This window comes from Cryptomeria japonica, chromosome 1, assembly GCF_030272615.1.
Source record: "Cryptomeria japonica chromosome 1, Sugi_1.0, whole genome shotgun sequence".
Lineage (NCBI taxonomy): Eukaryota > Viridiplantae > Streptophyta > Pinopsida > Cupressales > Cupressaceae > Cryptomeria > Cryptomeria japonica.
Window position 1 is genome coordinate 465,870,315 of NC_081405.1, and position 20,907 is coordinate 465,891,221.

At 35.7% G+C, this 20,907-nt stretch overlaps 1 protein-coding gene across 6 annotated transcripts in view; it reads left to right on the forward strand.

Moving 5' to 3' along the window:
• The window catches only part of LOC131071575 (uncharacterized), a 65,483-nt gene extending 45,331 nt beyond the window's left edge, over positions 1-20,152 (forward strand). For all 6 annotated transcript variants that reach the window (XM_058007477.2, XM_058007492.2, XM_058007485.2 and 3 more), the window contains exon 8: positions 19,467-20,152. In XM_058007477.2, coding sequence (XP_057863460.2) covers positions 19,467-19,493 — 27 coding nt within the window. In that variant the 3' untranslated portion in view covers positions 19,494-20,152. The remainder of the gene's footprint in view (positions 1-19,466) is intronic.
• The last annotated feature ends 755 nt before the right edge of the window (positions 20,153-20,907 follow it).

The window sequence follows — 20,907 nt, forward strand, 5'->3', positions numbered from 1 at the left end:
GCAAAATGCTTTAATTCATAGATGGCCTAAAGCTATATTATTACAGCCTTAGAGAGAAGTAGCTGCTTCGAACTTAATGGGTTGAAGTGTCTAACGATCATTAAGGAAATAAATTAAGCTAAACACAAAGAAATATGAATAAAACTACCAGCAGGTTCACACGATTAACTAGATAAGCCACTGGTACAAGAAAGGGAAAGTTTCTTCAACCACGAGGATCAATAGTTAAATCATTGGGATAATGGATAATCATGAACACAAGACACAGGCCAAGCTGAGTGACATAAAATCATGTAGACAAGGAGAACACCATTCCGTAAATGAAAAAAGAATGATACAAAAGACAAAATAGAGGCCTGCTTGTGGGTCCTTTTGTAAAGGGGACCGAGCACCAGAGGCATGTGTCAATGGTAAATACTAAATACAATTCAACGAGAACTTATTTACCACATGCATGCTTGCTGAGTTTTTCTCTAGAAATACTTATATAATAGATAGATGTGATCATGTAATTTTCATCTATTATTTTGCTCTTGTTTCTGCATCGAACAATGTCTATGTTTTCTCTTTTGGCCTCTATGTGGTGTGCTCTTGAGGAGAGAGAGAGGGAGGGAGGAAGTGGACCTATTTATGTGAGAATTGCTTGCCCATAAGAATGTATGGCCGTATTTTTTGCCACAAGTAATTGATGTTGATTCCCATTTGTGATCTAACTAGAGAGTGACCTGTTTGATTAATTTAGCAGCTACTTGTGTGTGCATCTATGTGGTCTTGTAGGTATGATGATGGTAAGCTAAGTCTTTGTAGGATGCAACAATGAGATGCCAGAATAGTCCCAAACCTTAACTGCCTTAAAACTTAATCAATTTGCCTTTAAGCATATCTATCCCAAGATTCCAACAACATTTGACGATTGCACAAAGTAGACATAAACCCTCTTCTTAGGAGAGAACATTTATCAAAATCTTCACACAGGAAAATGAATTTACTTGCTATCAGTCAAATATAATTCACCGAGAGAAAATGAATACTGGTAACCGATTGCAACAGAATTTTAAATTATTGGATCAAAATAGAGATTTACTTGCTGTGTCAATCGCTTAGCAATAAAATAGGGAAAACAAAGATTCAAGACAACATCCACATAGCACATGAGACACAATGATTTAACCTATGAAACCCTTTGGGAAAAATTCCAGCAGAAAAAGAGAGCTAACAATTGTATTAATTCGCAAATACAAAACAATTATCTTGTATGTCATCATCCTCAATTTGTAGACATACATAGTATAATCTCTACAAGTGAATGACTTTCCTCACATGTTCATCTAAGCATCCAATCACCAACCAATTCCCTCCTTGTCTTGGCATAGATGTAGTCAAAATTGTTCCATGGAATACCAAATGACTCAACATCCTAACCACAAATGGAATATCAAATACATCATTTTGAGATGACATTTTGGACTCATCATCTGAATAATTTTTGTTTAAGTTTTTCTCTTCTTTGTAGTCTCTTTGGAAGAGCTCGGTCTTGACAATTCTAACACTTAGTTTTTGACCTTTGAGGAGATTTAGATCTAGACCTTTTTCCTTCTTGTCCTTCTTGCCTTTCTCTTTAGATCTTTCATGGATATCTAGGGCCTTCTTAGTAGATTCAAAAGCATTTTGTTCAATCTCCTTTGAGAGTAAAGCAACCACTACCTCATCCATTTTTATTTTCGAGGCATTGCTCTTAATTTCCGTCACCAAGTGATCCCACAAGTTCGGCAAAGAATAGAGTGTCATCAAACGATCTTGTATTTTCATTCCAATAGAGTGCACTTGGGTTATAATCATACCAAACGCGTTCAAATGCTCAACCACAAAACCATCATCGTTCATTCTCAAGGTGTATTGCTTTTTTCTCAAGAAAAGTTTGCTAACTGGGATTTAGCCTAGTACCTGTCATAATCCGCTTTTCAACTTGGGCACTCTATTTTGTCTCCATTATTTCCAACCAAAGATTCTTGATGACATGCCATAACATTTGTCATATAACTCCCTCTTACAACTCTTTTATTATGCATCATAGATGCTCTTAGATTTGAGATGTGGGAGGCTATCTAGGAAGTTGATTGAGCCCTTCTTTTAAAATTGAAGATCTTGAAGAGGTCCATGTAGTTGTATGTAGCTTTCTTTGGTTTAAGGACTGTTTTGACATTTTTTATAGGCCAAAATTGACATCTAGAGCCTAAGTCACAAGGTTTGAATTCGAATTCAAATTCGATTTTTTTTTTGGATGAAATTCGCCTTATATAATTTTGTTTATTTTTAAATATGTGTAATACTTCTAATAAATTATCAAAATAGTTTAACATTGCTAAATAGATTTGAAATCATTATAAAGGATGGCACATTTATAAAATATAAACCACAAGAAACATGTGAAATCACAATTGCAAAGATGTTTTCTGTTCAAAAAGGTACAATAAAAAGTCAAGACTTTAGAACTTCAAAAAAGCTCTAAGTCATCAAGAGCACTTGGCTTAGATGGTGTAGCATCATCATCTACATCACTATCCAATTCCTCATCAAGAAAGTTAGGCTCATCTGCAATTGGCACTTTTATGTCTTTTGGAATGCGTTTTTGTGAAGAAGATGTGGAGTTGCTTGTTGATTTGTTCATGAACAATTTCAAATTGCTACGAATGTAGACAAGATCTCCCAACTTTCTAGACAACAATTTGTTCCTCTACTTGGAATGGATATGGTCAAAGCAACTTCAATTCCTCTCACAAGCTAATGAACTTGCTCCCCGACTCAATATTCTAATGGCAAGGCGCTGAATTTTAGGAGTTTGTGCTCCATGGCTCATCCACCATCTATAACCAGGTACCACATCTTGTGTCATATCATATTTGGCTGCTGCTATTCAAAACAACCCTTTTGCTCTCTTGTATACCCAACCTTGGTCTCTGATTAAAGCTGCAAATGTTGGATCTGGTTTAAATTTGCTAAGGCTTCATGAAACCCTGCCATAATTTCAAAATCAGCTTGTCTATCAATATGAAATAGCTTAGACTCCAAATAGCAAGCTACTGCATGTAAAGGTGTGTGCATCATTTTCCACTTGGAATCAACTGTCTCCCATATCTCCATGTACTCTGCATCTACATTATTTAGTGCTCTTTGAATAGCTTCCTTACAACGATCCATGCTTTCATAAAGCATGCCAAGGCAGGAGTGTCACCATCAACCATACAAAGCACATCAAAATTGGCTCACATATACTTAGAACCTTTGTTCTACTTTCCCAAAAGTTGCTATTTAAAACAATTTGCTTTATGTTCTTTCCCTTAGCACTTTTAGAAAGCGCAAAATTTTCCCCCTCATTGGAACAAACAACATATCTCAAAGCTGCTTTCTCTTCAACAACTCTTTTCAAAGTGATATAAAATGAAGCAAACCTTGTGTCACAAGGCCTCAACAACTCCCTAGATGCATACTGCCTGTAAAGACTCAATGTAAGACGATGATTTCTTATGAAGTTTGCAATTGCTCTCCCTCTATGAATTGCTTCATGTATCCATGGAAACTTAGCCAAATCATGAAGCAACAAATCCAAACAATATGCAGCACATGGACTCCAATATATTTGTGGGTATTTCTCAACAATCAGTTTTCCAGCTCCCACACAATTTGCTGCACTATCAGTTACCACTTGACCCACATTTTCCACCCCTACTTCGAGAATGGCTTCCTAATATTTGAAATATGTATTCAGAAGTTTTCTTTTGGTTCATGGTGTCAATCACTTTTAAGAACACAACACCTTCAAGACAAGCCACCAAAACATTGATGAATTGCCTTTGACATATATTCGACCATCCATCACTCAATATGGTGCAACTTGTTGCCTTCCAAGAGGCTTTGACCTCAGCTAGTTTCTTCGTCACTCTATCTTTTGACCTTTGCAAAAGAGTTGTCTTGAAAGCCTCAGAAGTGGGAGGTGTGTACCTTTTGCCAAACTTTGCAATTTTTTTGAATTGCATTGCGAAAATGCGGATTTCTAGCTATAGCACTTGTGTAAAACAAATCTGCTAGTGCATCATCCACCTATTGTTTCTCTACTGGTTTCCAAAAACTGTTCAAAGTTCCACTCTCTTTGGATGCCTATGTGGCCTTGGGTAGACTTGAAGAGGAAGACATAACGGATGTGAATCTAGACACATCCTCTTCAATTCTTTGTTTCTTTTGTGTCACCTTCATCTTTCGTGCAACCGAAGAGGCTTGCTCTTTCTCTAAAATAGCTCTAATTTCTCGGGTTATTTTTGGACATGCAGTAACACCTCCACCTTTACCCCCTGTAATACCAAGCAAGTGGTCCACTACCCTTGTTAAAGTTCCGGTAAAAACTTTCGGGCACAAGTTACAGTGAAGATAAGCACCATTGCGGGTCACATGTTTCCATGCCTCTAAAGTTGATTTGTTGGGAGCCATTACAATCTGTACAATTTAGAAGAAAAATAATAATTAATATTTAAATCATGGATTAAATTTTATTTAAAAACATTAAAACAAAAAATATATAATGTTAATTTTTAACTCTAAAAAGCAAAACAATTCATTATGCTTTAAACTTAATTTAAATATAATATTTGTTATATTTAAATTGTTAATTTTTATTTTTTGACTTAAAATGAAAAAATAAAATAAAATATTATTAAAACTAATTATAATAAATGCCTCATTTTCTAATAACTAAATAAAATAAAAAATTGCAAATAGTAATTTTATAAATATCTATTATTAAAATAAAAAATGCATCAAATAACAAATAAAAAACCATCAAATAACAAATATAAAATTATATTTTTAAACACAACATATATGATATATGTTCAGAAGATTTAATTTAAAAAATAAAAACGGAATTTAAAATTTTGTGGAATTTTCACACAACACGTTAAACAAAAAATAAATTTATATGAAATGTAAAAAATAAAGATTCTGGAAAAACAGTAAAAAATAAAACTGTATGGAACTACTCTTTTACCCTAATAATTGAAAAATTAAACTATATGAAATCTTTTTTTATACCGTAATAAATAAAACTATATCAATATGAATATCGAATGTAGCTTAAAATAAACGACAACCAAAAAAATTAAAATGGGAATAAGCTGCCTACCTGAACACGACAATGATGGTAGACGAGAGGAAGTTTGTGATGAAATGGAAGTATCGCCGCCCCAACAGACACAGAGATATCAAGTAGTCCACCCGCAACCCAGCAAACACAAAGATATCAAATGTTTAGAATGCTCAGCTCATGTTGTGGTTGGCAAATCTGAACATCCGCTATCCACCCATATCAACCTCCTATTTAGCCAACGCCTTCACAAGTTCACAGGGGTTTTGTGTTTACAGAGGCAAACAAAGGGATTTTCTTTGTTCGCCTTTGTAAATACATGAACCCCCTATGAACCAATGAAGGAATTGGCTAAATAGGAGGTTGATATGGGTGGATAGCGGATGTTCGGATTTGCCAACCACAACACGAGCTGGGCATTCTTCGCATTTGATATCTTTGTGTTTGCTGGGTTGCGGGTGGACTACTTGATATCTCTGTGTCTGTTGGGGTGGCGATACTTCCATTTTATCGCAAACTTCCTCCCGTCTGCAATCACTACCGTGTTCAGGCAGGCAGCTTATTCCCATTTTAATTTTTTTGGTTGCTGTTTATTTTAAGCTGCATTAGATATTCATATTGATATAGTTTTATTTATTATGGTATAAAAAAAGATTTCATATAGTTTTATTTTTCAATTTTTACGGTAAAAAAATAGTTCCATATAGTTTTATCTTTTTTTGTTTTTCCAAAATCTTTATTTTTTACATTTCATATAGTTTTATTTTTTGTTTAACATGTGTAGTGCGAAAATTCCGCAAAATTTTAAATTCTATTTTTATTTTTTAAATTAAATCTTCTGAACATATATCATATATGCTGTGTTTAAAAATATAATTTTATATTTGTTATTTAATGATTGTTTATTTGTTATTTGATGCATTTTTTATTTTAATAATAGATGTTTATAAAATTACTATTTGTAGTTTTTTCTTTCATTAGTTATTAGAAAATGAAGCATTTATTATAATTAGTTTTGATAGTATTTTATTTTATTTTTTCATTTTAAGCTAAAACTCAGCAGATTTCAAAAAAATAAAAATTAACAATTTAAATATTACAAATAATATATTTAAATAAAGTTTTAAACTTATTGAATTATTTTGCTTTTTAGAGTTAAAAATTAACATATTATATATTTTTTGTTTTAATGTTTTTAAATAAAATTTAATCCTTGTTTTAAATATTAAATATCATTTTTCTTCTAAATTGTACAGATTATAATGGCTCCCAACAAATCAACTTCAGAGGCATGGAAACATGTGACCCGCAATGGTGCTTATCTTCATTGTAATTTGTGCTCGGAATTTTTTACCGGAACTTTAACAAGGGTAATCGACCACTTGCTTGGTATTATAGGGGGTAAAGGTGGAGGTGTTAATGCATATCCAAAAATGATCCGAGAAATTAGAGCTATTTTAGAAAAAGAGCAAGCCTCTTCGGTTGCAGGAAAGATGAAGGTGACACAAAAGAAACAGAGAATTGAAGAGGATGTGTCTAGATTCACATATGTTATGTCTTCCTCTTCAAGTCTACCCAAGTCCACAAGGGCATTTGAAGAGATGGAACTTTGAACAATTTTTGGAAACTAGTAGAGAAACAATAGGTGGATGATGCACAAGTAGATTTGTTTTACACAAGTGCTATTCCATTCAATGTAGCTAGAAATCCGCATTTTCGCAATGCAATTCAAAAAGTTGCAGAGTTTGGCAAAGGGTACACACTCCCACTTTCGAGGCTTTCAAGACAACTCTTTTGCAGAGGTCAAAAGATAGAGTGACTGAGAAACTAGTTGAGGTCAAAGCCTCTTGGAATGCAACAGGTTGCACCATATTGAGTGATGGATGGTTAGATATATGTCAAAGGCCATTGATCAATGTTTTGGTGGCTTGTCCTAAAGGTATTGTGTTTTTGAAAGTGATTGACACCACGAAGCAAAATAAAACTTCTGAATACATATTTCAAATATTAGAGGAAGCCATTCTCAAAATAGGGGTGGAAAATGTGGTTCAAGTGGTAATTGATAGTGCAACAAATTGTGTGGGAGCTAGAAAACTGATTGTTGAGAAATGCCCACAAATATATTGGAGTCCATATGCAACACCTTGTTTAGATTTGTTGCTTCACGATTTGGCTAAGTTTCCATGGATACATGAAGCAATTCATAGAGGGAGAGCAATTGCAAACTCATAAGAAATCATTGTCTCATATTGAGTTTTTACATGCAGTTTGCATCGAAGGAGTTGTTGAGGCCTTGTGACACAAGGTTTGCTTCATTTTTTATCACTTTGAAAAGAGTTGTTGAAGAGAAAGCAACTTTGAGATGTGTTGTTTGTTCCAATGAGTGGGAAAATTCAGCGCTTTCTAAAAGTGTTAAGGGCAAGAACATAGAGCAAATTGATTTAAATAGCAGCTTTCGGGAAAGTGGAACAAATGTTTAGAGTATATGTGAGCCAATTTTGATGTGCTTTGTATGATTGATGGTGACTCCTTGCCTTAGCGTGTTTTATGAAAGCATGGATCGTTGTAAGGAAGCTATTCAGAGAGCACTAAATAATGTAGATGCAGACTACATGGAGATATGAGACAATTGATTCCAGATGGAAAATGATGCACACACCTTTACATGCAACAGCTTGCTATTTGGAGCCTAAGCTATTTCATATTGATAGGCAAGCTGATTTTGAAATTATGACAGGGTTTCATGAAGCCTTAGCAAATTTGAACTAGATCCAACAGTTGCAGCTCTTATCAGAGACCAAGGTTGGGTATACAAGAGAGCAAAAGGGTTGTTTTAAATAGCAGCAGCCAAATATGATATGACACGAGATGCGGTACCTGGTTATAGACGGTGGATGAGCTATGGAGCACAAACTCCTGAACTTCAGTGCTTTGCCATTAGAATACTGAGTTAGGGAGCAAGTTCATCAGCTTTTGAGAGAAGTTGGAGTTGTTTTGACCACATCCATTCCAAGAAGAGGAACAAATTGTTGTTTGGAAAGTTGGGAGATCTTGTCTACATTCGTAGCAATTTGAAATTGTTCATGAACAAATTAACAATCGACTCCACATCTTCTTCACAACAACGTATTCCAAAAGACATAAAAGTGCCAGTTGCAGATGAGCGTTACTTTCTTGATGAGCAATTAGATAGTGATACAGATGATGATGCTACACCATCTGAGCCAAGTGCTCTTGATGACTTAGAGCTTTTTTGAAGTTCTAAAGTCTTGATTTTTAATTGTACCTTTTTGAAAAGAAATCATCTTTGCAATCGCGATTTCACATGTTTCTTATGGTTTATATTTTATTAATGTGCCATATTTTTATAATTATTTCAAATCTATTTAGCAATGTTAAACTATTTTGATAATTTATTAGAAGTATTACATATGTTTAAAAATAAACAAAATTATATAAGGCAAATTTAATCCGATTTTTTTTTTTTTAAATTTTTCCCTTGTCGAATTTCATCCGAATTTTATGGCTGTCGAATTCGAATTCGAGTTCGAACCTTGTGACCTAGCTTGCAACTGTAGATACATTTTACACTCTTGCAAACTTCCCTTGATCAAAACTTGACATTTTTTTTTGTTAAGGAATTTAAGTATTCTTTAAAGTTACAGAGTTTTGCTGAATCAAAAATATTGGGTTTGATGAATTCATTTTGAGTCTGAGTATGCCAGCTGTTGTTGGCACTCTGGGAATGAGTTTCCAGAGCGTGGAGCTTTCAGAAAGACACCAAAAAGATCTGATATTTGGCAGTTCCCTAAATATAGGTGTAGGCTAAGGTTGTTGCAAAGGCTTATTCTAGGTGAGACAAATTTAGTGAAGGTAGAAGTCCTATTTACTGATACAGTTGATTACATTATGCTTACTAAAATGAAGGATGTTTTTCTTCTGACAGACTTTGTATGCTAACAACAAAGCATTGAGTTGTATTTTTTGATCACAAGGGCATATGTGGTGTGCAAAGATGGACATTGCAACTCAAATTTTATAGAACAGATACCACAAGCCCAACATTTATTAAAATTTTAACATTTTAAAATTTTAGTAAATTTAATTATTTTAAACTTATTAAAATTATAAATTTAATATTTAAAAAAATAAAACTGCAACCATAATATTACTTGAATGAATTCAATCTCTTTTTTTGTTTTGAATTTTATTGGTTGAAGTTGTTTTGATTCTTTTTCCCTGCTGACCTTGAAAACAAACATGACCCTTGTTACAAAACATGTGTATGTATACATAATATATGCATGTGTATAAACATATTTTTTTAGATCTCTGCACACACACATGCATATAGACACTGCCTCGCTTGAAAGTTTGAAACACACACGCACACATATACAACTTTACATTGCCTCCCCTGACACATCCTGTCATCTTCATCCTGGAAACAATGTTGAACATAACTTAATGTTCTCAACAACCTGATTTTTAGCAATCCTTCTGCTCCTTCGAGATCTTGAAGATTCCTCTCAAGCTAAGAAGAATTGTCTTGGTCAATGGGGCTGGCCATGGTCACACAAACCCGACTACTATCAGAATGCATAGAAATTTCTTTTAATGATTCTTCTTTCACTCAACTAATAAGTAATAAAATGCACAATACAAAGCATTAGGAGAACAACAAAAGAAACAAAAATCATAACAAATTGCATTTGTTAAATTCCTAGCTCAATTCTGTTATTTTATAGCTTTCCATCCCAATTCCCTGATGTTTAAAAATAGCAAAGACCAATTTGCTCCGAAATTGAGGGTCCTATCTCACAGAGACTGACAGAGAAATGCTGTTAGAATGTAAGGCTCACCTTTTCTAATAAATTCATGCCAGTGACATAGTAATGTGTTATGGAGGTTATCTTTTAAGTTATTGTCTGTTACATCTCTCATCTCTCATATTCTTTATAAAGAGATGAACCTGTTTGTGATGAACAACACATCAATATTTATTAATATATTATATTCATATTTCGGTTTCCAATATGTTATTAGGGTAATTATTTCTCCTGCACCTTTGAAGAAAGTTGCTGGAGAGTGCGTTGGAAGAGCAAATGTCATTACTAAAGTTACTGTAATTCAAACGCTCAGTGTGGAAATGGATTGCTAACTAATGGAAGCAGTGAGGGAACTGTTGTTTGTAATTAGGGTTGGCGGATTCCAATTGCCTAGGGCAACATTGGAATCCGCCTAAGGGGGCCAGCCCCTTCTCCAACATATAGGGCCAGGCCCTATACCTCTCGGATTTTCCTAAAAAGTCTCCACGCTACACTCAAATCCAACACGCCACCATGATAGGGCCAACCCTATCCATTTCGCATAAAAGAAATTAAATGAATTAAAAGGTTTAATTTGCAAGGCAAGCTGACATGGTGAGAAGTATTGCTCCTCCTATAAATAAGTATATACTTCACATAATAGTTCAACCATTCAGTTTTCAAGCAGATGCGAAATATATCTATACATTGAGGAAGTGAAATACACATGCAAGGCAGCAGATCATAGCGAACTTCATTAAAGGCAGTAGATCATCAGTAGGAGACAACGAACTTCATTAAAGGCAGCAGATCATCATTAAAAGATAGTGAACTCCATTGAAGGCTCAAGCAAACCCTATAGAAGGACTGCAAACTAGTTGAAAGGTGCAGCTAGCCCATGTTATGCACAGCAAGTCAGATTAGAAGGACTGCAAATCATGATATCTGTCAGTAAGCTAATCGTGTAGACTTCTATGTCATCTTCCTTGTGACTGCAACATCTATACTCCAGATAAGTGTGTAATTATCATTTGAATCCAAAACCATAATCAGATCTGAGGATCTTTTTTGGCTGGGTTTTTCCTCCTAGGAGATTTTCCCAGGGTAACTGTGTCTTGTCTTTATGCATTCATTTTCTTTACTATGCTTAAATCTGGAAAACAATAAATCTAATTAACCTAGTTAGAAACAAATTCTGATTTTCTGAGTTTTATTTAATCTGAAAGTACTAAAAACAACATGGTATCAGAGCTATAGGCTAGATCAATTTAGTACTCCTTTATTTCCAGATTGTTGTCACATTTGCAGGTCAAGTCAGTGGGGCTAAAAGTTGAAGATAGGCTTGATGGGAATCTCAATTTTACTGCATGGAAGGTTCGAATCAGGTTGGCTCTAGAGGAAGAAGATCTTCTCCAATTCATAGAAGTGAAAGAGCTAACTGAACCTACGGATGCAACTGAGCTAAAACAATTCAAAAGGGATGCTGTCAAGGCCAGAAAGAGTCTCATTGATTCAGTCAAAGACCACCTAGTCACCTCTATTGCCTCATTTACTACTGCAAGGGAAATGTTCAGCTATCTACAAGGTACATATGAAATTAACAATCTCAGTAGGGCAATTACTTTAAGACAACAACTACTTAATATCAAAATATCAAAATGGCAAAAGAAGATTTTGTTATTTCCTACTTTATGAGAATTTCAAAACTAAAGAATCAGCTAGGTTTGATTGGTCACAACATGGAAGACAAAAACCTTGTCATGATTGCCCTAAATGGTTTTCCTCACTCATGGGAGTCATTTATCCAAACCATAAGTGGTAGAATTGAGTTACCTACCCTTGATTGCCTTAAGAATGATTGCATCCAAGAAGAGTCTCGCCTCATCACAAGAGGGCAAACCAAAATTCCTCATGTTGATGATCAACATATGCTTGCTGCCCAATGCAAGAAAGGTGAAAATTGGAAGAAACCTTATCCAAAAAGAAATAGGGAATTCAGACCATTTAGTTCCCAACACCCTTGGAAGAAACCAAGAGATACCTCGCGTGTTCGATGCTTTAGATGTGACAAGTTTGGTCACTATGCTAAAGAATGTCAGAATAACCCTACCCAAAGAGAAGCCAACCTGAATGAAGTCTTAGATTTAAATGATGACTTCTTATTCATCTCTGCTCTGTCTAGTAGTATTCCTACAGATAGTAATACATGGCTGATTGACAGTGGTGCTTCCAGACACATCACAGGGTACTGTGATCATCTTTCAGACTTAGTAGAAAAGGATACTAGTCTTCACGTGGTGATTGGTGATGACGCTCGTTATTCGGTAAGAGGTTCTGGCTCTACTTCTTTAAACTTAGACTCTGGTATTTCGTTGCATCTTAGTGATATTTTGTTTGTTCCTAAAATTAAAAGAAACCTAATTTCCATTTCTGCTCTAGAAGATAAAGGTTATCAAATTGCATTTTATGAGGGAAAAGTTCTTGCTTGGCCTAAGAAATCTAGTTTTAAATCTGCTCGTGTAATCGGTCATAGATATGATAGTCTTTATAAGCTCTCCTCTAACCCTATTCAAGCCCTCATTAATGAGGCTCCCGAATCTTGTGAGCTATGGCATAGAAGACTTGGACACCTGCATTATCAAGCTCTTCCATCTCTTGAAAAGTTAGTCAAAGGTATGCTTAAACTCAGTCAAATTCATGATAATACTTGCAAAGGTTGTGCTATAGGTAAAAATGTTAAAAGTCCTTTCCATAAAAGTGAAAATAGAGCTAAAGACAAACTAGAACTCGTTCACTCTGATTTATGTGGTCCTATGTCTATAGCTTCTAGTGGATTCCTTTATTACGTAATCTTCATAGATGATTTCTCTAGGAAAACTTGGATCTACTTCTTGAAGTCTAAGGAATCTGATGAAGTTTTAAGTAAATTTAAAGAGTTAAGGCATTAACTGAAAACTCCTCTGGTAAAAGAATTAAATGTCTAAGATCTGACAATGGAGGTGAATACACTTCCGGTAGCTTTTATGATTTTTGTGTTGAGTCAAGAATTAAGAGGGAGTTTTGTGTTCCATACAATCCTCAACAAAATGGAGTTGCTGAAAGAAAGAATAGGACTATTGTTGAGGCTGCAAAGGCTATGATTCACGATCAAGATTTGTAGACGTTCCTATGGGCTGAGGCTTCTAGAACAACAGTTTATATCTAGAATAGATGTCCTCATTGTGTTCTAAAGAACATGACCCCTGAAGAAGCCTTCACAGGATCCAAACCAGACATCAGTCACCTCAGAATTTTTGGAAGTCCCGTTTATGTTCATGTGCCCAAGGAAAAGCAAACCAAGCTGGAACCCTCCGGAAAGAAAGGCATGCTAGTCGGTTACGGTGAATCCTCCAAGGCATTCAGGATATACATCCCGGGTCAAAGGTATGTTGAGGTAAGTAGGGATGTTACATTTGAAGAAGATATTGCTTTTAAGAAATCAAAAGGTTCTTGTGTTATTGATGAAGCTAATGACAATCAAGATATGAATGTTGATACTAACCCTGAGATTCAGAGGGAGCCGGTTGAACCTCCACCTCAAGATGAACATAATGATCCACCAGAGCCCATGAATCCCGCTGGTATTTCGAGTGACATTGTCGTTACCAAAAAGAGGCCTTTTTGGGTAAGAAACACCATTCAAGAAGCCGAAAGATTTGCAGCTCCCAGTGGCACCTTCCGTGAAGCTAAGAGACCTCAAGTATTCTCCAACTACGTTGCATTGATGTGCAATCTCATTGAAACTGAACCTTGCAATGCTGAAGAAGCCTCGAATCATCATGCTTGGAAGCTTGCTATGGATGAAGAGTATCAGTCAATCATCAAGGATGATGTTTGGGATATTTTGCCCAGACCCAAAGGTAAATTTGTTGTCTCCTCTAAATGGTTATTTAAAATTAAACATAATGCTGATGGTAGTATTGAAAAATATAAGGCTAGATTTGTAGCTCGTGGTTTTTCTCAAAAGGAAGGCATAGACTATGAAGAAACATTTGCTCCTGTTGCTAGATATATTTCTATTAGAACGATAATAGCTATTGCTGCTGCTAGAGGTTGGAAACTACATCAGATGGATGTTAAGACTGCCTTCCTTAATGGTGTCATTGAGGAAGAGGTCTATATTGAACAACCTGAGGGTTATGAGATTCGGGATAGACTAACTCGTGTGTGCAGGTTGAAGAAAGCTCTGTATGGTCTTTAATAGGCTCTTCGTGCTTGGTATGAAAGAATTGATAAATACTTGTTAAGTCTAGGTTTTTGTAAAAATGATGCTGACTCTAACATATACTTTAAGTTATCTAATGATGAAATGCTAATTCTAGTTCTATATGTGGATGATTTATTTCTTATTGGTAAAGATGAACTTATCATTAGATGCAAGAAAGAACTAGCCTTAGAATTTGAAATGAAAGACTTAGGTCTAATGCATTATTTCCTAGGTCTAGAAGTATGGCAAAGATCTAACGAAATTTTTCTAAGTCAAGGAAAGTATACTATTGATATCTTGAAAAGATTTAGAATGATGGATTGTAAACCTATGTCTACTCCTATGGAATCTAACTTAAAGAAGTTAAGTGTTTCTGTAGCTAATTCTGATTTTGCAAATCCATCGGAGTACAGGGAGTTGATTGGATCACTGATGTATCTAGTGAACACTAGACCAGACATATGTTTTGCTGTGAATGCTCTCAGCTAGTTTATGAGCATGCCCAAACATGTTCATCTTGTTGCAGCCAAGCACATCCTAAGATATCTGCGAGGTACAGTTGGTTTTGGGCTGAAGTATCCACATAACACTCCAATAACCTTGGAAGGTTATTCAGATGTAGACTGGGCTTGAAGCGTCAAAGACAGGAAAAGCACCTCCGGTATTTGTTTTAGCTTGGGATCCACAGTGATCTCTTGGGCTTGCAGAAAACAATCTTCAGTGGCATTAAGTACTATTGAAGCTGAGTATATTGCAGCAAGTGTAGCGTCTAGAGAAGCAGTGTGGCTTCGCAAGCTTCTTGCTGGGCTGTTTGGTCAGCCTTGGGAACCTACAGTTATCCATTGTGATAATCAGAGTTGCATCAAAATGTCTATCAATCTAGTGTTTCATGACAGGTCAAAACATGTGGAAACTCATTATCACTTCATTCGAGATATGGTGCAAAGAGGCGCTATTCAGCTGAAGTATGTCAACACTGATGTGCAGATTGCAGATATTCTTACCAAGCCTTTGTCCAAAGTGAAGTTTGTGTACTTTAGGGACAGGCTCGGTGTTGTGGAAAATGAAACCTTAATTGAGAGGGAGTCTCAATCTCAGTAATACATTGTGTTGTAACAAACCACCCTCTGTGGGCAATGTAAGGTGGCATTGTAAACTTCTCAGGGAGAAGTGTAATTATTAACCATCCTCTGCGGGCAATGTAAGATGGTATTGTAAATCTTCTCAGGGAGAAGTGTAAGCGTTAACCATCCTCTGCGTGCAATGTAAGATGGTATTGTAAATCTTCTCACGGAGAAGTGTAATTGTTAAACCATCCTTTGCGGGCAATGTAAGATGGTATTAGTGTAATTGTTGACCATCCTCTGTGGGCAATGTAAGATGGTAGAAAAGATCCTCTCCACCCTCTGCGGGCAATGTAAGGTGGATCCAGTCTATGCTTGTGGGCGAGCTAGAAGATTAAGATTATGTAGTTCCATACTTTGCTTGTGTGCAAGATGGAAGATTATGGTTATGATTCTCTTCCCTAATTAAGAGGGAGTGTTGTTTGTAATTAGGGCTGACGGATTCCAATTGCCTTGGGCAACATTGGAATCCGCCTAAGGGGGCTAGCCCCTTCTCCAACATATAGGGCCAGGCCCTATACCTCTTGGCTTTTCCTAAAAAGTCTCCACGCTACACTCAAATCTAACACGCCACCATGATAGGGCCAACCCTATCCATTTCGCATAAAAGAAATTAAATGAATTAAAAGGTTTAATTTGCAAGGCAAGCCGACATGGTTAGAAGTATTGCTCCTCCTATAAATAAGTATATACTTCACATAATAATTCAACCATTCAGTTTTCAAGCAGATGCGAAATATATCTATACATTGAGGAAGCGAAATACACATACAAGGCAGCAGATCATAGCGAACTTCATTAAAGGCAGCAGATCATCAGTAGGAGACAACGAACTTCATTAAAGGTAGCAGATCATCATTAAAAGATAGTGAACTCCATTGAAGGCTCAAGCAAACCCTATAGAAGGACTGCGAACTAGTTGAAAGGTGCAGCTAACCCTTGTTATGCACAACAAGTCAGATTAGAAGGACTGCAAATCATGATCTCTGTCAGTAAGCTAATCGTGTAGACTTCTATGTTATCTTTCCTTGTGACTGCAACATCTATACTCCAGATAAGTGTGTAATTATAATTTGAATCCAAAACCATAATCAGATCTGAGGATCTTTTCTGGCTGGGTTTTTCCTCCTAGGAGGTTTTCCCTGGGTAACTATGTCTTGTCTTTATGCATTCATTTTCTTTACTATGCCTAAATCTGGAAAACAATAAATCTAATTAACCTAGTTAGAAACAAATTCTGATTTTCTGAGTTTTATTTAATCTGAAAGTACTAAAAACAAGAGGAACTAATATAGGGTTTCAATGGTCATGTGTCATTTTCATTCGTGCATAAGTGATGGGCAATTTCTGAGGACAAGCTCACACATGCCTCGTGGATTTATTCCTATGAGTAGAGAAGGACTGTTGATATTGATGCTATTGATGCCAACAATTATTGAGTCATGATCTTCTAATTTAGTGTGCAAGAAGATCATGGACAGTGGCCTGTGAGTACTATTTGATGGAGAATCGATGTCTGTCAACACTCTGTCAAAACATGTGCCGCTCTGTTTGTCCTTAAGCGATCTGGATGAATGCCAAATCATATGCATTTCACAGTCTCTCTTTGCACATTAGGCACTCTGGAAAAGCCATGCCTATATTAGCACTTTAACAAGATTTGGTTTATTTTGGTCATTATTTTCTTAAAAGCGAACTTGTTTTGAAAGAGTGGCATTTACACGATCATATTGGTTTAGAGGAGATAAATTCGAAGGCTGCGGTATTTAATTTATGCATCGAGGAGATAAGTTTGTGGGCTGTGGTACTTAATTTATGCTCTGAGGAGATAGATTAAGGGCTGTGGTATTTAAGGTTTTTTAAAGAAATGATATAATGATGAAATCTTCTTTTGGTGAAAGTTTTTAATAGCTCTCTGCAAATAGGTGCATTATCAGTTGAAACTTTGTGCACATGGACACTTAATATATGTATTGCCAAACATCCTGGTTTGATTGTTGGGACCATCAATGCTACATTTGATAGGGATTTTGAAGATTCATATGAACATCTAGCAGTTTAAGTGTAAGCAGATCAAAGAGGAGGTTGGAGGCACCTTAGGTTGGAGGAATTTCTCCATCTCGAGCTAGCTTCTCACTCAGAGATGGTACTTTGCATGAGAAGCACCAGTTCTTCATTTGTGTCTCTTCTTGGAGCAAGGGGGGCTTGGTAGTTTTGCATGTATAATTATGGAAGTTCACACTTTGAACATAGGCAGGGATCTAGTATAGAGGAAGCTTAGTATGGATGGCTGCCTAGATAGTTCAAGAGTTTGTGGATCTTTATAATTATACCCTTACGAGGGTCATAAGATAACATAATAGAGTACTGTTGATGTAGCTCAACATGGATGGTTGTCTAATGTTTTGGGAGACTCTTAATTTGGGAGTTTGGGGAGGTGGAATCTAGGAACTTGGAATAACAGCTCAAGAGTTACACCTTTATGTGAGGGTTATGATGCACTTGAGTGAGTTCTACCTTGTCCAAGAACTATTTTTTAAAGGAAAGCCTTTGAAGAATATGCTGTTTTGCTTTTATTCTCTGTTGGTATGTTTTTGCTTTTAGTATTGTAAGCCTAAAGAGGAGGTGTTAGAATATAAGGCTTACCTTTCGTAATAGTCACCTTAGTGACTTATTAGTGTGTTAGTTGCATGTTATAAAATTTAGCTATTAAGTTATTGTGAGTTCCATCTCTCATAGTCTTTATAAATTATAAGGAGATGAACCTCTTTGTAATGAACATGCCATTATTTCCTAATATAATATTTCATATTTTGGGCTCCAATAATTACCGCTATGCTTCTTGTTTAGTTCTCCATTGCAGCTTGGTTGCTTCGTTTGTCAATTGAATGGGGCTGAAATGCATGAGTTAAGCTTCAAAGTCTTCACATACCTCTGACATGAATGAGGCGGCATATTTTCATACGCCCCTCATAAATCATAATTCTATCTGATAAAAAAATAGAGGGTGGCTGATAAATTCTCCCTCCAGCCTTCTGCAGTCCTGTCTCCTGCCCCACTTTAAGTTTTCTAAATCCTAACCATTTGGTTAATTAAAATACATGACTACTTTTATAGCTTTTTGATCCTCATTCAGCAGGCTCATATGGGGTTAATTTAACTCAGGACTGGATTAGTTAACTTATCTTAGCTGCTCTCCACATAGCATCAACACCTTCATTAACAAGGAGGTCAGCCGGTTTATTTCAAAATCACCTCATGAATGATCCTTGCAATGCCATTACTCAACTCTTAAGTCATCAATTGGGGCAATCTTTCTTCTCTACTGCTTCAATGATCAACTTAGAGTCTCCTTACACTTCATACAGGAAATTAGGAATGGTTCCTGCATCAGTGATCAGCTCGTAATGTTTTTCCTGTTCAAGCTCTTTACATCTCCATCCTAAGGGAAACTTTTAGGCCTTTCAGCATAGTTATGCCCTCTACTAGATTATTGGTGGGTATTCTATAATTTTTCGAACTTGTCAATTAAGCTGACTCATCATAATCCATTTATAAATCTCGTCCTCCCCAGAATTACCTTTAGCTGATTGACCAGAAATGACTTGAGTTTGTTCTTGACAGGCAGAACCCATTTAACGATACCTCTTTTGAATAACTTCTATGTCAGTTCCCTTGGTAGGAAATCTTTGTTTATTATTGTATTTACAAAGATTAGAACTTATCCGCATGTCAAAACTGGACTTCCTAATGGTCAATGATTTGAAGTAACCATGCATGCGGGATAAATTATTCAAAGCTTTATCTCTAGTTTTTGTTAAATATTGTATATTATTGTTTAAGTTTGAGTCTTAATTTTGTTGCCTCACGTTGGTTAAGGGCATTAATATGGTTTAAGTTTTGTCAGTTATATCATATACTCTAATGTAAAAACTAAAATGCATGTTATCCTAAATAAGAATAGAGGCGTTTTCGATTATTTATTCCTGTCCTTATATTTGACAACAGGCTTATTGCATAGGTTTTCAACTTTGCATCTGTGATCATTGCAATCTATTTGCTTATGGTGATTGCTTACAATCTTGATGCCTGTAATATTTGTGCTTTGCTTGGAATTGGATTATAATTTCTTTTTTTCTTTTTTGTTTTCACAGATCCAGGGCATTCACAAAAATGACTGAATTAATGCAAGATTTTTCATGCAAATCCTGGGATTTATTATATCCATCTTAATATATTAAATTTAAGAAAATTCTATTAACAAGTCAACCTTTCTGGGCAGATGCACGTTTACAATGTGTAACAATGCTATCATCTGCGCAATGCATAATTCCATATATTTTCTTTCTTAGTATCGTGTAGCAGAATTTTGAAAGATGTCATGGTTGTTTTGTTTCTCATGCTCGATGAAAGCGAAGTATGATCCTGATGGCGTCCGTTCCTGTGACAAAGATGTGCTCTCTCTAAGAAAGCAATGTTTCCCTTGCTAGTTTTTAGCTTTCTGAAAAGCATTTTATTATGAAGTTGTTAGTGATACATGGGAAGGCACCAAGGCCTCAAATGAATTAATGCTCCTCTATGGACATGATGGCGTAGAGAAATTTTTGCTTGGAATTGCCATGATTATGGTCTATAAGACGACTTGGTACTTTACTAGTACTATTCTAGTAATGTTTATTGATTGTATTGCAAGATAAGGAAAGCGTTTTGCTGTAAAATGAGGGTATTCTCAGTTGTTACCCAAATAATCACAATCTTTTTTTTGTAACTGCAGACTGTGCCTACTAATGACTAATTGTTGAAATATAGAAATTGGAATGTCTCATCTTCTAAAAGCTAATTACTGAAAGGATGGGTTGGATGCATTTGTTTTGTGGTCACTGTATGTCTTAGCTTATGTTGAAATGTCTAAATTGTTCTTCAGATATGTTCAATTACTTCAAAATTTCAAGTGATAATCTTTATGGAGCTTAAATCTCCATGGAAAATGAAATAATAAATTGGGTATGCGTTTAAATAATCTGAACTGAATACAACTGATTGAAATACAATAAAGGCTAAGTAACATTTGAGATATCAAACTGGTAATGTCTTTGCAATGTCGTCTGCCTGCCCTTCTTTTAGGCTTAAGATAGTTTCTTGAGTGGACTAACTGTTTGCTGTATGTGTTGATGTATCACACAAGGACAACAATCTACAAACCAAATAACTTTCACACAATAATAGAGAAGCAACCTGAAAGATGCTATTTCACCAATACGGGAAATGAAATTGAGATGATACAAAATGTACAAAAACCTGGTATAAATAGCAAAGGTGTGATGAGGTATGAACTAACAACCTGCAACCAAAATTAAATGCACTAAGCACAATATTAAGTGCTAAGTGACTAATATTTAATAATGAGGTATGGCCCCATTATAAGGATAATCTAGAATGCCACCCAGGCCTAAGTAAACTTAAGCCATGTGAATGGGACAAAATCACATTAACACCAACAACCCCCCTTAAGTGCAACTTAGGGTGATGAAATATTATGCAAATGCATGCAAAAATGCAAGATGCAAGATGGGTTCCAACAATAAAGCCATATTA